General features: G+C 39.7%; 2 protein-coding genes across 4 annotated transcripts in view; one reads left to right on the top strand and one right to left on the bottom strand.

Annotated features, from left to right (window-relative positions):
* LOC107981889 overlaps positions 1–16,387 on the top strand; it is a 1,212,633-nt gene that overhangs the window by 410,084 nt on the left and 786,162 nt on the right. The gene's annotated exons all lie outside the window — the stretch shown is intronic.
* The window catches only part of LOC100679390 (pleckstrin homology domain-containing family J member 1), a 152,474-nt gene that overhangs the window by 92,460 nt on the left and 43,627 nt on the right, over positions 1–16,387 (bottom strand). Inside the window, exons 2-3 of one of the 3 annotated variants that reach the window (XM_003427891.5) lie at positions 15,831–16,181; positions 14,641–15,336 (exon numbers count right to left, since the gene is read on the bottom strand). In XM_003427891.5, coding sequence (XP_003427939.1) covers positions 15,281–15,336; positions 15,831–16,181 — 407 coding nt within the window. In that variant the 3' untranslated portion in view covers positions 14,641–15,280. Of the gene's footprint in view, positions 1–14,640; positions 15,337–15,690; positions 16,182–16,387 lie in introns of those variants that run through there. The other 2 variants (XR_004226762.2, XM_016989117.3) reach the window with 2 other exon arrangements.

Genomic DNA, 16,387 nt, shown 5'->3' with positions numbered 1-16,387 from the left:
GAGATGTTTGCGCAATCTGAGATTGGTACTCTTTCTAAAAAAGTAAAGCCTGTACATTAGCGAGTGAGCACGTTTACACACTTGTGTAACGTGCTCCTTCCACGAGAGTTTAGAGTCAAGCACCAGTCCCAGATTACGCACAAAGGATTCAAAGCTGACCTGGGCACCCCTGATATTAATGAATATGTTAGCTGTTGAGGAAAGTAGATTTATGTAGTATGGGGAGCCCAAGACAATTGCTTTGGTTTTTGTAACATTAAGTTTAAGCTTGTTTTGCGCAGCCCAGCCCATTATCCTCTCAGCATTAGCACTCATCTTGTTTAATAAAGAATCGAGCTCCTCGAGGCAATGACTGTAAATTTGCAAGTCATTCACGTAAATAAGATGGGAAACATCGGAGTCTAGACAGAAACCGATGTCGTTGATGTACAATGCAAACAGTAGGGGACCTAAGACGTAGCCCTGCGGGACGCCGATATTAAGACACTGCGAAGAGGAACGCTCGCTATTGTCCCCAATGACGGCTTGCTCACTCTCAGTGAGATAGGAGGCAAACCAGCGGATAACCTGCTTAGAGAAGCCGAAGGTGGATAGCTTCCTCAGGAGGCGGACGTGACATGCAGTGTCAAACGCCTTGCTAAAATCAAAGATTAGAAGGAGTGTCACTTTCTTTTTGTTTATCCCGACCCTGACATCATCAGTTAGCTTAATTAGGCCGGACTGAGTGCTGTGGCCAGTGCGGAAACCTGTTTGATAGTTGTCTAGTAAGAGCCTTGATTCAAGGTATTGTGAGACTTGCCTGTGCACCAGCCACTCCAGGGCCTTGGAGAGAAAGCAGAGAAGTGAAATCGGACGGTAGTCAGTCAGGGCTGTTGGTGAACTGACTTTGTTGAGTGCACCAACAAGTAACAATTTCCAGGCAGATGGGAAACGGGTTTTGCTCAGAGACAGGTTGAAAATGTGACATAGTAGAGGAGCGAGAACTGGCAGTGCTTTTGAGATAACAACCTGAGGGATGCCGTCGCTTCCCCTGGCCTGGGTGTCGAAGTGCGATACTGCAGCCAACACGTCCGATTCCGTTATGGTGCCAAACTCGAAATGTTCCGGGAGGTCAAGACTTTCCAGGGTTAGAAGATACTCCTCAACAGCAGGAGCTAATGGATCATTAGAGATCGAGCTGAAATGCTTGTTGAGTTCATCTGTGCTAAAGCGAGGTGGCAAAGGGGCCTTAGTTGCAGAAATTCCAAGTTTCTCCAGCTCTCTCCAGATCTCGGCAATATCAGTCAAGGTTGACAGGCGTGAATAGTAATAATTCAGCCTGGCTTCCTCGACCTGTTTGTGAGTATTGTCTCTAGCTAGTCTGTATAAGCGGAGATCTGAATCAAGCCTGGAGTCCCTGAAACGCCTGTAAAGTCTCTCCCTCTTAGATACAAGGTCACGAAGAGCCGTGGTGAACCACGGGTGACGTTGTTTTCACGGTGTTACAGTCCGTAATGAGGCGAGATGATTAATGGCGTTAGTGAGGTTAGCGTTAAGTGTAGAGATGCATTCATCAAGTGATGAAGCGGTGAGGGATGACCAGTCACATGCGCTAAGAAAGTCCCTTAGCTTCTCGGCGTTAATTCCCTTAAAGTTTCTGTAGGAGTATGTGTTAGGTACGTAGCGTGGAATCTGTACGTCGAGAGTGGCCGTGATAAGGTCGTGTCCGTTGATGAAAGGTGCGTCTGTCTTCCAGTATGACAGCAGGCGATCCTGCTCATCGATTAGACACAAGTCAAGCCAGGTGTCAGAACCCTGTTTGTGGTGCGTGGCACCATAGGGAACAGACAAAAGGGAGTTTTCATCAATGAAGGCCCTGATGAAATTGGCGTCTTCAGATGAGCAGAGTTGGTCAGAATTAAAGTCTCCCATTATAACCTTCGTGGAGTAGTTGTGCATGTGGGTTGTTAGCTGGTCTATAAAGTTACAGCCTTGGAAGAAAGGAGCATGAGGTGGATGATACACAACCCCCACGAAGATGGGAGAAGCTCCCTTTGCCGATACCTCGCAGAAGAGATATTCAGGCTTACCTGGCTTGCCAGACCATTCACCATCAGATGATGAAATAACGCTAGCTGTCAGTGATTTATGTATGTAGAGGGCCACACCTCCTCCGTTTCTGTTTCTGTCCCGTCTGTAGAGTAGGTAGTCATCCAGTGAAGGGATGGACGTAACTATGTCGCTGAACCAGGTCTCGGTAACAGCTATTACGTGAAATGGAGAGCGAGTGGATAAGAAAAGCCTGATCATCTCAATGTGACCCGTAAGCGAGTTCGCATTCAAATGACAGACTCGTAGACCTTCGGACAGAGATACCTTAGAACCGGATGAAGATATGGCAGATGAGCTTAATGGTGGATGACGGTAGCACGCTCGCTGTCGTCGTTGCAGCGCATGTAGTCTCCCATCTCTGATGAATGTTCGGCAACCCTGCCTCTTCCTGCACCGTAGCCTGGCTCTCGAACGCAGCTTGTGGACGTCAGAGGGGAGCAGCTCGTTGATGTTTACGAGTTCAGAGCTTTAGCTTCCTCCAGCAAGGTGGCGTCCAATTCGCTGGTGTTGCGCTTGCGTTTCCGAGCTTTGGCAATGACGATCGAGCGTGCAAGCGCACTTGAAGTTAAGGTGACGGCTAATGATGGCAGTCTGCCGTCACCCCTGGCAGAGCTGTTGGTTGCATCAAGCCTCCCCATGGTCCTGACTGATGATATGTCCCTTCTGAGGACTGTGGGGTCAAGCGCGCTCACGACTGAGAAAGCGAGGAGATGCAGCGAGGTTTCACGGGTGTAGTGCAGGCCCGTGACAACAACCACACTGTTAGAGGTCTGCTTCTGTCGCCTCCTGACCTCTGCCAGTTCACTGCGCAGGCTGCATATCTCCGCAGTGCTGGGTACAGTGCTGCTGCTGTCCTGCTGCATTGTCGGGCTCCTCGATGAGAGATCTTGAATTTGTGCCTGCAGCTCGGTGATGGTGGACTCAGCATTTTGTATGCGGGTCTTGAGTGCAGGCAGCTCATCGAGGGCCTTGAGTCGCCTCTCAATTGGGCCCAGACGCTGCTCAATTTTGGAGATCCTCTCCGACACGATGTTCTGTGTCTTGAGGGCCTCCGTTTGAGCCTTGCGAATGTCGTCAAGGGCACTGCGAATGTCCCTCAAGGCAGCCTCAACGGACAGCGTAGATGTTGTCACACCGGCCGGGCGGGCTGGTGAGGGATTTCTCGACGTGTTCGTTGATGGTGGTGCTGACCTTATCTTCTTGTTCCCCGGCTGCTGCTGTTTGGGAGTGCTCTTTCCTGCTGATGTTGTTGCAGTTACTCCCGTTGCTGATGTTGTAGCAGACGTGGATTTAGTCCTCACTTTGGTACCCGTGGCGTTGTTTTTGTCTGCACATGGGAGACAGGCGATGGTCTGCCTGTCATTCACCAGGATGGCCTTCACGTTGGTTGTGTTCTGGCACCTGGCGTGCTAGTATAGACCACAAAACTCACACCTTTTGGGGTCTTTGTGCTGTATACGTTGTGTACAGCTGCTGCATGACTGAAAAGTCACTTCCACACTCTTCTCGCCGTTTGAATGCATTTTTCGTCTATAACTTACTAGCAGTCGGTAAAGTAGATATTCGTAGGAGGATGATAAGTTATCGACAGAGTGAGAGAGTAGATGTTGTGACTCTTACGGCTAGATGGAGCGTTAGTGGAGAGAGTGCGAAAGTACCGACCTCGAAAAGTGTGAAGACGCCGTGAAGATTCTCCCGCGAGGCAGCAGATGTCGCCACGATGTAGATTGCAGTGAGAAAGAGACGCCGTGCAAGTGAGAAATCAAGCCAAGCCAAGCCAAGCAGTTTTGGAGGTTACGGGCCTTGTAGAAAGTTTGCAGTGGAAATGATAAAAGAGAAAAATTGCAGCCTTCGGCGATTTATATATCGGCGTGAAGGTTGCAAAGTGAAGCGTGCAACTATCTACAACAGAAGAGGGCCCGAAGGCAAGGAGCAGCAGAAAAACAGTACCAAAATATGATGTATTAGCAGAGCTGTCAACTGTACTCACCGGAGAGAGAGAGAGAGAGAGAGAGAGAGAGAGAGAGAGAGAGAGAGAGAGAGGGGGAGGGAGGGAGGGAGAGAGGGGGAGGGAGGGAGGGAGGGAGGGAGGGAGAGAGAGAGAGAGAGAGAGAGAGAGAGACTAAGAGCGAACACCGCTCTGCCGCTGCCTCAACGTGGCCTAACGACGCCAAGTGAGCGAGAGCGAAACAGAGCAAGCGAGAGAGAGAAAGAGCGAGAATGAAATTCAAACCTCGTTTACGCCGGTGCCGTCGACTCCCGTGATGACTTTGCGTACTGGTCGCGTCGTCCGAATTTGGCGGGAATGCGGTACAAATATGGCCGTCTTCTTCTTATTTCCCCTCGTTGTGCCCCAAATGGCGAACTCTTGGCGTCCCTCGAAGTTCAAATCTTGACCGTTGACCTCTAGCCTCTAAACCTCTAGCCTCTAATCCTCTAAACTTCTAATACGTCTAACCTCTAAACAAATAAGTACTTCTAATCGTCTAAACGTCTAAATTGTTACAACAACAACAGACACCTAGGCCCCATGCGACCAACTGCGCGAGCGAATTCCAAGAAGATTCTGGACGCTCTCCGGCCGTTGCGACTTCGAATAGTCGAACGGCTGCCGAAGTGCTTTAACACACCTTCACTTTGCAAAAATTTTTCCGTACACAAAACACCTATTGCTACGATACTGCACGCTCTGCTACCAATAATTATAGTCTCTCGAACTGATAGAGATTTGTGGATCTCGAAGAAGTTGGCAATAAACAAAAACACTCTCAACCGTTAACTTGAATTAATATGCCGTAAGAAAAGGCTTTGATATTTATTGAAAGATAGAGTGTATTTACAAGTGTTTAAACTGCGGAAAATAAATGAAGGCTACTGTATTAAAGTACCGACGCGTGAACAATGATATTGTTACGGACGATACTGTGAGGCGAGTACGTACGTTCACAGTGTTTCGGAAATACGTACTGAACTAGACAAATCAGCGAAAGCGGCAGAAGACCGCTCGCGAAACAGGCGGGGAGAGGCAGAGTAGGAGCGAGCGAGCTTGGGTTGACATGGCAACCTCATTGGTGCCGTGCGGGCTAGCGAAAACCGTCGAATTTTGAAATTAAGATGACAAGATTCTCGAACCAGATTCGGACCAGACGACAAGATTCTCACTCTCTCTCCGCATATCAAACTAATGTTCGAACAATATTTTTTATAAAAATTTAGCTTTGACCGTTTTATAATTTTATAGTACATATGTTCGGTATTACATGGTAATCCATATTTTACAGATATACTGTACCTAAATTATTGCTACGTATCTCGGCGTTAAGAAGAGTCAGCTTAGCAAGAAGTGTGTTAACATTTTTTTAATAAATATCTATATTATTGAGATGTCGGAGCAGAGTACAGATTCTTACATAGTAATTTGACTAATCATAATAGAAGAGATTTTTTTTGTTTTTCACTTGCTTTATGTTTGTTATATTTAAATGAAAAAATTGGGTACGTGTATGAACATTTTCTTTGGTGCGGTATCCATGATTCGCCTAGAGAATACAAACCAACACAATTTTATAATTTTATAATAGTAGATTACGCAACTAGTGCTCAAAGAAGGTATTTACAATTTTTCTTAATGAACTGCGCGAAATTCGACAATTTATACAGCATTTATTACTTGACCAAACTTTGGGCCATATAAGGAATGACATGCTGCATCAGATACTTGTGTAAGTAATGTGATCAGGGGTAAAGAATTCTTTTGTGCTCTTGTCGATAATAATTACAATGTAGCACTAGTGCGGGAATGTTCTATTTTGCGCGCTAGTCCCTGAAAGAAACGTTAACGGGTTTCCAGTTGGAAATAAGCGAGACCTGTTCCAATGTTTACAGTTTCGGTTAATAATTTACCTATACAGCGAAATTACTTCAAATACGTTAACAGGCTAATTAACATATTTTCAGCTAAAAACCAGCCATAAACCTGCATTGCATATTAGCTAACTTTTTAATTACTTTTTAATAAGTTAACGGGCGAAACTCGTTGACGCTCTACCAGGGGTGTAGGAAATGCTACAACATGATAAATAATAATTTTTTGTAAATTTCAAACGTTTACAAAGAAAATAACACACGATCTATCAAATTAAAACACAAAAACATTGAGTGCATGAACCCAATTGTGCTTATTAACTTAATATAAAAATTATTCAATAAGCGAAGCACCAATAGGTACAGAAAACTTAAGACTCCGACATCTTTGTAAGCACAAGAGATACAAGTTTGTAATTAACTATATTTATATTGCATAATGGTCCAAAAATATCTTAAGCTTATCATTATTTACAGTTACGATGTACAATCAATGGGTTATGCTCGATAATGATAACGTTAATCTGAACGCAAATGAAGCAAGGGCAGATGTTAGATTTTTGCGTGAGAATCTTCAACAGAATCCTGGAGCAGGTACCAGCAAAAATAGTTTATTACGATACAAGTAGCGTAAGTGGCACCTTCTGGCACGGCGAGTTTCCGTGCTCGAAAATGTCGTTGGAGACATGTGTATGGTAACATATTTTATAGTAGTGCCTGCTTTAAATCCGTCCAAGACACGCTAAGCCGTTGCGTAAGCAGTTCTTTCTGGTATCGTGAGGCATCTGACCACTAAGTGTTTTAAATGTGGATTTAAGCCACCCATTGCTATAATAAGTATTTTACGTTCAGCCGTAATCTACAAGTTTCTTCCATAAATTTTAACTTTACGTTAACTAGCTTAATCCAACGCGGGCTTCGCACGCTTCATTTTTTTAATGTTGAAAGTTCAAAATCGTAATTAGGATGTTCGTAGGTTGATTGTAGTTGCAATGAAACTTGATCGTTCTTGCACTTAAGCATCATAATGATCATTCAGTTTAGAAATGAGAGGCGAAGTAAACTGCATTCCCTATTGAATCCTGTACATATGAAATGCCTTTAAAAACGAGTACATCATAAGAAGACGGCGACGAGAACACGTCGGGAGAGATCGGCAACTAATGCCAGAACCTGCCCCAGCTCCTAGACCGAGAGGTAGGCCCAGACGGAATGTGCAGGTAGATGAACAGCCGGCTGCTCGCCAAAGAAGGGGTCATCCTGCAGCTCCTGCCCGAAATGCTCTTCAAAGGAGAGATAATCCTGCACCTCCACCTGATGCTGATCCTGGTAGACCGCGAAGGAGAGGCAATCCTGCACCTCCACCTGATGCTGATCCTGGTAGACCGCGAAGGCGAGGCAATCCTGCACCTCCACCTGATGCTGATCCTGGTAGACCGCGAAGGAGAGGCAATCCTGCACCTCCACCTGATGCTGATCCTGGTAGACCGCGAAGGAGAGGCAATCCTGCACCTCCACCTGATGCTGATCCTGGTAGACCGCGGAGGAGAGGCAATCCTGCACCTCCACCTGATGCTGATAGACCGCGAAGAAGAGGCACACCAAGGCGCATTCAGGTTGAGCAAGACAATGCTCAAGTAGAATATTTTGTTTATGTTTATCCTTTGCGAAATATTAGTAACTTAAAAATGTATATACTCACACATACCTAATAGTGTATAACGATACAAGTTGCTTAAGTAATCCTTTACATTACGGCGCGTATTAGCACACGTATAGCCAGTTTATGACACGAGTATTGTACAGGATATATAATAATTATTGGTATGATGAGAATTAATTAAAAAAAAAATAATAATATTCTTTTACAATTATAAATATCATAGAATGTGGCCAATGGTGAGGAGGACTTGCAAGAGAGGAGATTTACCAGCTCCCATCGACGAGGTCGGGTTAGTTCCCCAACAACGCGAAGCTGCTGTTGTAATCAACGATGAAGAGTTGGATTTACAAGATCCTAACGATGCACCTCCATTAGCTCTACAACAACAGGTTGTTGCACAAGTAAACTTTTGAGATATATGAGGAAAAACGAGAAAAAAATCCTTTCCCATAATTTTAAATGTTTAAAACAATGTAAAACCACTTTCCAACATACAAAAAGTGCCTTGGGGTATTTTTTTTATTGGCCCTTCGTATTCAACCAGAAAAAGCTATTGTTCAATGTCATGTACTTAATTTCTGAAGGCGCAAACGGAAAATTCATAATTCTGTGGTAAAAGTGCGGGAAAAGAGCTTTAATTAAAAAAAAAATGCGTTAAAAGTGCTTGATTCGGTCAAAAGTTACATATAGTTGAAAATATGGAAAAACCACGAAAAAGGTATTTTTCATTCTATTATATTGAAGATAATAAAAATATATTTTACTATTTTCTGCGTAAAATATTGATGTGTATATAATATTTAAACTAATTTGCAAAAGCTATTATTATGGTTTCATACATTTGGTCAAATGTATGAAATCATATTGTAATAATGTTTTGCTATAAAAGTACACTTACATCTAATACCTAAAACAGGCCATTAATAACAGATATTTTAATGAATTCAAAGAAAATAATATATTCTCTTCGAATTATTAATAACATAGATTGCGGTTGGTGGTGAAGATGATTGGGATATGCTGGCGCCTAACAATCAGGCTTGGTTAGATCATCTGCAACACGAAGCTGCTCTTGATCACAAGTAAATAAATAAATAAATAAATAAATATATATATAAACAATTTTATAGCACTGCGTGGCATAAATCCGCATTTATGTCACGCCTATCCGTGGAATAAGTAGTCCTTTACTGCACCGTGCATATCGCCCTCGTTACGCTCGGACGCTAACCTTACGGTGCAAAAAAGAACTGCTAATGCCACGGATAGGCGTGATAGCGGATTTATGCTAGACAGTGCTATAAAATATCGTACGATACACGCGTTATAAGTCGATCTTCATGGCACTCGCTACGCTCGGGCGCTTATACACGCCGAGCCGTAAAGTACGACTAGTATCGTAAAGTACTATATTAAGTTAATTTCTATTAGGACAACGCTGATGATAATGCCGATGTCATTATTAATGCATATGTAGCAGATATGGGCCAAATGCTTGATGATATTAATAATGAGCCGCAAGTTGTAAATGAGATTCCTAACGTATTGCCAAGACGTAAGTATATATGTTGATGAAATGTTTTTAATTTGTCGGATTGCAATGATAAGTTTATAATTTTTGGCACTTCCCTGGTAGAAACGGTATCCAAGTTATTTGGAAGTTCTGAGGTTGTCAATCTCAGAACTTGGTAGTTTTCTTTGTCAGTTTTTGTTATAAGATGTAACGCTTTATATCCTAGTTCTTTGGCAGTTTTTAGATTGAGTATTCTTAACTATTTTTTTCCGAAGATAGTTGGTGAAATAATACGACACAGGTGCACGTGGTTAATGGCGATTCGAGGTTAGAATTAGAAAATCATTACTAGCAGGCTTGTATTCGAGTTTTTTTTAATGAAAGTATATAGAATAATTATTTGCATGCGAAAAATTTCGAGCGACCGGGGACTCGAACCCGAGCCCTGCACAAGGATAGCCGCGCGCCTTAGCCAACCGAGCCAAGTAAACGTTGTCATTTGACCAACTATCTTGGGAATTAGTTTTCAAAAACAGCTCGATCTAAGAACTGCCGAAGAACTAGGATAAAAAACGTTACATCTTGTAATAAGAATTGACAAAGAAAACTAAGTTGCATACACTAAATCAGAATAGTACATTGTGCAATTAGGTTGGGGGAAGATTGGTGTTTTCTATAGAATATTGTGGGCAAAACTATAAATTGTAAATTGAAATTTATTGCAAAAACACTTAACAAAGATTTTCAAAATTTGTATAAGCTTCATTATGTCATAAATGATAATTTTATAAATTATATATATATATATATATATATATATATATATATATAATTTATAGTGTGTGATCTATATATATAAAATTTATATATATATATAAATATAAAAAAACGCTTATAACGATCAAGGTTCATACATATAAAGTATATATCGTCGCTCCCTACGAAGAGTAGCACTGTTCAAATTTCCCGTCATAAGTAGCACAACTCATTTGACAAACGCTAGACTAGCACAACTCAAAATTTCCCGCGGAGACTAAGTAGCATAACTCAAACTTTAAATGCAGCTAATTTCTATAAAAATTTCCCGATTTTTGTGAAGCTGTCCATAATGAACATTTTTAAATATTCACAATTTACAACTTTTTACCTAATTTATAATTGTTTGCAAAAATACAACAGTTTTTAACCCACATTTTTTTAAATTATTCACTTTTTTTAGAAATCAACTAAAATTTCTGAAACTTATTAAAACTTTGAGGTTTGTCTGTCTTTGTCCAAGGTTTGTCATTAACTTAACCAACAAAATAAACCAATAAAATGTAAAATACTCACATTTTAAGTAAAATAAAGTCGCAAGTTATGCTACTCTTGACCGCATTTCTGACGTGTGCTACTCTTCGCGGAAAATCGTGAGTTGTGCTAGTTTTTGTTTGAAAATTTGAACTGTGCTAGTCTTCGTACGGAGCGAAGATATTATCTAGACTGATCTTTATCTGAGATAAATAGGACTTATAGGAAAAACGCTTAAAAACGACCAAATTTTTTTTAAACTTGTTTTTTATGACCCAAAGGGTGTGGACGCTCCTCGTAAGTGTTTTTTTTTTAACCTCGTGTGTGGTTTTTAAGTACTTGTCTCCGTTTCGCTAATGCCTACTTGCCTTCGTGGTAGTTCGTCTTTAATTCGAATCGCAAACTAAACACTCAAGCTAGAACACATCTTGGTATAAAAAGTATCCTACTTCTTAGAATACTTAAAAAAATTATAACTCATCAGCACGCGCCTCAAAAAAAAACTTGGCGATCTCTTTTAAAACTATCTAGTTCAGTTAGTGGTTAACAACGTCCACTAAATCAAGAGCGTTTTTTTTGTTGCGGTAATTCTGTAGGGTTTGGGAAAAATTCTGCAGATTTTTTCTCCCTAGGTGTTAAGACATTGCCCGATCGTGGCGTGTATAATACGTTGTGTACAAAAGTACGAATTAAAAATAATAAAATTTGTCCATGGATGTAGAATAAAAAATATCCACAACACATCAACTGGCCAAGTGTAGAATGCTTAATTAATATGTACCATTCTGAACAATAAAATGTGTAAAACTTTGGTATTTCTTTAAAACTTATTCTAATGTGTATAAAGATAGGTGTAGAAAAAATGTTATTTTGCGTATATATTCGGACGTGTAAAATATTTTTATGTTAGTTATGACGGGCGATATTAGCACTTCATAAGCTCAGCATGCCGCGAGAAGAAAGACTTGTACTAAATTCACACTGTTACAGGTACCAGCGCTGGCAAGGCGGGGAGAGCCGCTGGACGACGCGAGAGAGGCGGAGAGAGAGGGAGAGAGAGAGAAAATTCGGCGACACGCGACTGAGACGCGTGCCGCCAGATACGATCCGATCTTTGAACTGACTCCTCGCGAGACGCTCAGTACTTTCGGGAGATAGCTGTTAGGAGAGTAAAAGTTGAAGTGTGTGAGTGTGCGTGCGTATACGACATTGCGTCTCGCTACCGCATCCGGAACTGCACCGATGGGGTTCCGACTGCTGACAGCGAACATCAGGGCGATACCGGCTAATTGTAAGTGCCAGCTCTCTCTCTCTCTCTCTCTCTCTCTCTCTCTCTCTCTCTCACGCTACACTCGCCAGGGCTCTCCTTATCCTCCCTCGTACCTGCGACCTCGCTTGCTCGCATGCAAGCCCTGTATATAGTTTGTCAATAAACGCTGTGACAGTTCCTCAACAATCTCGACAGTCGTTATTTTGCATGTTCCTCCGCGTATACTTGTACCTCGCTCCATCACCGACCCAGCCGCCTCCGCGGGCTTGCGTCTCGCATATGTACGAGATCGCAGCATAACTGGCCTGGCCGGAACCTATTCAGCACTAGGTGCTATCCCGACGACTCTCTTTCTCGAGAGTAACGAGGTCTACGGACCTTGATTATAGCGGAGCTGGAAACTGAGCAACTGCATCCAGTACACCGTTATATAGTGTAAAATAAATCATTACCAAACAAAAATAAAGTTGTGTATAATTTAATTGTGTATAATAATATATGTTAAATACCAACCACTCTTAATTATTTTCTAAAAAATTTCAGTGCGCAATATATTGTGTACAATTTGGAGGTATACTAAATATTGATTTCTTTATCGTGTAAATTTATACGTGTAGAACGATATCTAAATATTTTCCATGTGTGTTCAATCAAAAACACATCGCGCAGAATAAAAACTTCATAAACGTTTATGTTATATTAAATCGTGTATAATTCTTATGTGTATGAAACTGACCCCGTTACATCTTCATTATTTAAAATTTTTACTTTTACCCCTATTAAGAATTGATATTAGGAAAAAAGATTTTAACAAAACTCGAATCGTGTCACTATTGCAATATATATTTTAACCGAGCGACTTTAGGAGTGAGGTGAATCGTGCTAGTATTATATTGACATATTTTATGCAAAAGAAGTAATTTTCACATATTTTATTCTCGTAAAAGCTGCTCCACAATGAAAAATAATATACAGCATATATGATCCGCGAGCGAAGCAAGCGTTATTTGCTAGTTCTGATATCAAAGCAATACATAATGTTGTAGGAAGCCACGTGCCAAAGAATTGGTAGCGGTTTTTTTATTGATTCTATTTTTTGCTGGTAGCTTTGTTTAAATTTGATTTTTATTATTGGAACTGATTGTTAATTGGTTTGATAAGATTGTTATCAAACGTTTTTCTAATCTTTGATAGGTTTTTATTAGGTATCGAAACCAATTTTTACGTCCTAAACTCTATTTAATTTAAGTGAAAAACGTAATGATATATAGTGCGAAGGCTTTTGGTAGCTATTATAGAGAATTATACCTACCTTTTTTCTGACTGTTAGATGCTTGTAGTCTGGATCAGAGCTGCTCGTGTTCTATAGATGGTTCCGAACGGAAGGAAATACACTATTCTTGTAAATCCTTGCGTGAGATTATTAATGTGTTGTTCACTTAGTAAGCAATTAGAAATACAAATGATCGCTCAATAAAATATATATTAAAAATGTATATCGAGGTTGAAGTTGAAATAATGAAGTATATAATATTATAAACGTTTGATAAACGTTTGCTTAAACGGAGCGTAAAATAACCGCTTATCGCCGGAGAGAGGCATACGGAATCCGCGATTGACTACGAACTGTTGATTTTCGCTTTTTAAAGCTTATTTAACACATCGCAATATTCCTCAATTCCACACATATAGGTAAGATAAATTGCACGCGTGTAACAAAATACTTAGTAAGTATTTTGGACCTCGACTCGTGACCCACATTTCTTTTGCATATTGAAGTATCATGCGACTCTGGTAAGTGTTCTAAATAAATTATATTCAGCAGTTTTGTTTTATTATTCCACTTATTTAGATCACTTTCAGATTTCTTACATTAAAATTTAAATATACGTCATATGACGTAACACCCAATTTTTGTTAAAGTTTATATAGATAAGTGGCAAGATGGCAGTCAGCTTTTAAAAATCGAATAAGATCTAGTGCTGTGGTGAACTTACAACATACGGATGTTTGAAGTTTTTTCAATGCACAACTGCTATTCAAAGCCTGAGTCACTCTAAGTCTGCAAGTTGATTACTCGCTTCATTCAGGCAACATACTTCTTGCTCAGGAAAATTAAACTATTTTGTACTTGTATGTGAAAATATAATACTTTATTATTTTTAAAATTTGAGCATTTGTTGGCAAACACCAATTAGAAAAACGTGACGGAATCAGCAGGTTTATTGGTAAATGGTTGTCGCATCCTGCGATTTTTAAATATTTTTGAAATTTTTAAATTTTAATTTTTAAGACGTATAAATACGTACGTGAGTCCAGAGGAAATTCGGAAATACGAGCCTGAAGAGAGAAAGCGAACGGCAGATAGCCCTATCGTAAATCTCTAGAGCTGGGCGCATCGACGAGAGACATCAGTGGATGCACTACAATAGCGATAATAAAGTTTTTCTGTGCATTATTCAGTAGGAGAAAGTTATCGGCGCGACGGACTGAGTGCAATTTTATGATGAGCAGCTGCGTTTGCCTAAGATATCGGCAGCGTCTAGAGCGACCGTAATTAAAACAGCCTATGACAAGGCTCGGACCTTTTTTTGTTTCGGGAATACGCACGCTTGCAGCTGTATACCGATCCCGGAATTATCCGTTATTTTTCAAAATACGAATATTTTATTCTGTTAAATGCGAAATATTCATTTAAAATTATCTTACATCAGGCTGTTGTATAAACTATGCAGTTTTCGAGTTGCATACGTTCGCTTTTAGCAACAGTTTTGGTAAGATAGTTCTACATAAATGTATATAAATGCATAGTTTGTTTGCAGCTTGTAGCATAGTCATAGTCTTATAAACAATAAACTGATAATGCGGTCTATTTATTAATTATTTAGCACTAAACTGTATATTTTTCGATTTATACAGTTCGCTTCTTGTGCATAATTGATTAATGGATTGAGTGTCTATTTGTTTATTTTATTTTTATCATACATAACAAAATTGCGATAATCGGTCGGTGTAAAGCTACGATTATTACAATAAAATATATCATTTTGCAAAGTTATAACAGTCGGTCGGTGTGAAGCTACGGTTGTTATGTCGATGCATTGCAAATTCCATAAATTTTAAATATAAAGAAAGAAGTTGGAATATAAATATTAAAGATGTTAAAAAATAAATGTATATGTTTCAATAGTAAATTCGTTTATTTATTATATTTTCTTAAACTAATGCGCATAAGAGCTCTATTGATGTTGTCTCTATGAGTTTGTAGTGAATTTCACAAGCATTAAAACTATAACATAGATTATTTTATACAATTTTCTATTCAACTTTTATAAATAATGAATGAAATGCTTGTGAAATTCTACACAAGTTGGCGTGCGCGTCGGAAGCAGTATTTTCTTGAACCATAGTCATAGAGGAGAGGACGTAGGCGGATCGAAGGGCCTGACCGAAGATGCGTAGAAGGAGAGATGCAAAAATTCAGCGTAAGTGAGGGAAAGCTCAGATTCAACGGCTTCTTTCACTGGTTAATTTTCGGCATCTAGGTGGAACAAATCTCGCCAACATCAAGGAGGGCTGATTTTGGGCCCTACTGCTGCCAAACATCTCCAGAACAAATCACTTCGGTCCCGACTCTAAGCAAATCTTAATAAAATTAGACCTCCATTAGGAAATAGTTCGAAGATGTATCTACCGTGAGTTACAAACAGTTTATACAATTTTTAATGTAGCCTAATTAATCTTTATTATTCATAAAATAAAATCATATGCAAAGACTGATAAATTTTTAAGAAAACACAATGCTAAATTGATTGACAGAGCTGTAACTTCCGGTTAAAGAGAAATCAAAATAAGAAGTTTTGAATATTAAGTGTTAAATGTGCTTTAAAAAAGGAGAAAAATAATATCACCAAATTTACACATAAGAAAATAGATGTATTTAATATATATATATATATATATATATATATATATATATATATATATATATATATATATATATATATATAATAATGTATTTCATACAAAATCGATAAGATTTGTTTCGTTTGTATTCGCGGATGTAGCTGATAAAGTTAAACTTTTCAGGTGTGATTTAAAATTTTGTTTTAGGCTCCAACCTTCATCTCTTATAATACCTTTATTTCTTGGATACATAAGTAAAGGATCTTTTCCGGTTTTGTTACACAATATTTGCTGCAACACGATTAACTGAGATCGCCAATATCCATAACTGGCTTGCTTTATAGCGTTCATCCACTGTTCTATTTGCGATTCAGATCTGCCACTCAAGATGTGACATTTTTGAGGTTCATCATTGAAAACAATACTAAATGCAAAGCAACTTTCACGGACTACATCTGGTTTTATATTGCAATTTTCGAGAATAATGACTCCAGATGGCTGTATTCCATCTGCTTGTCCAAATTCGTTTGTGTTATGATAAAAAAGAAAGTTATATCGTAACTTGAACCATCTTTCTTTGAAACCTGAAAGAAAATAATTGTTGAATTAAGACATTGAAATAATGATTTTTCACAACTTAGGGATGAAATAGACCTCTTTTCACACCAGAAATGAGCGTTAAAAATCGTTTATTCCAAGCGTGTGTGAAAAACTCGAGCGGGGAAAAATGACCATTTCTTTTTTCTCCGCTGTAAGACCATCATCCTTTCGGGGTTGGCACTCATCCTGA

Source organism: Nasonia vitripennis, assembly GCF_009193385.2.
Source record: "Nasonia vitripennis strain AsymCx chromosome 2 unlocalized genomic scaffold, Nvit_psr_1.1 chr2_random0004, whole genome shotgun sequence".
Taxonomy (NCBI): Eukaryota; Metazoa; Arthropoda; class Insecta; order Hymenoptera; family Pteromalidae; genus Nasonia; species Nasonia vitripennis.
The sequence above is the reverse complement of the archived record's forward strand: the minus strand, read 5'-3'. Positions and strand labels throughout refer to the sequence as shown.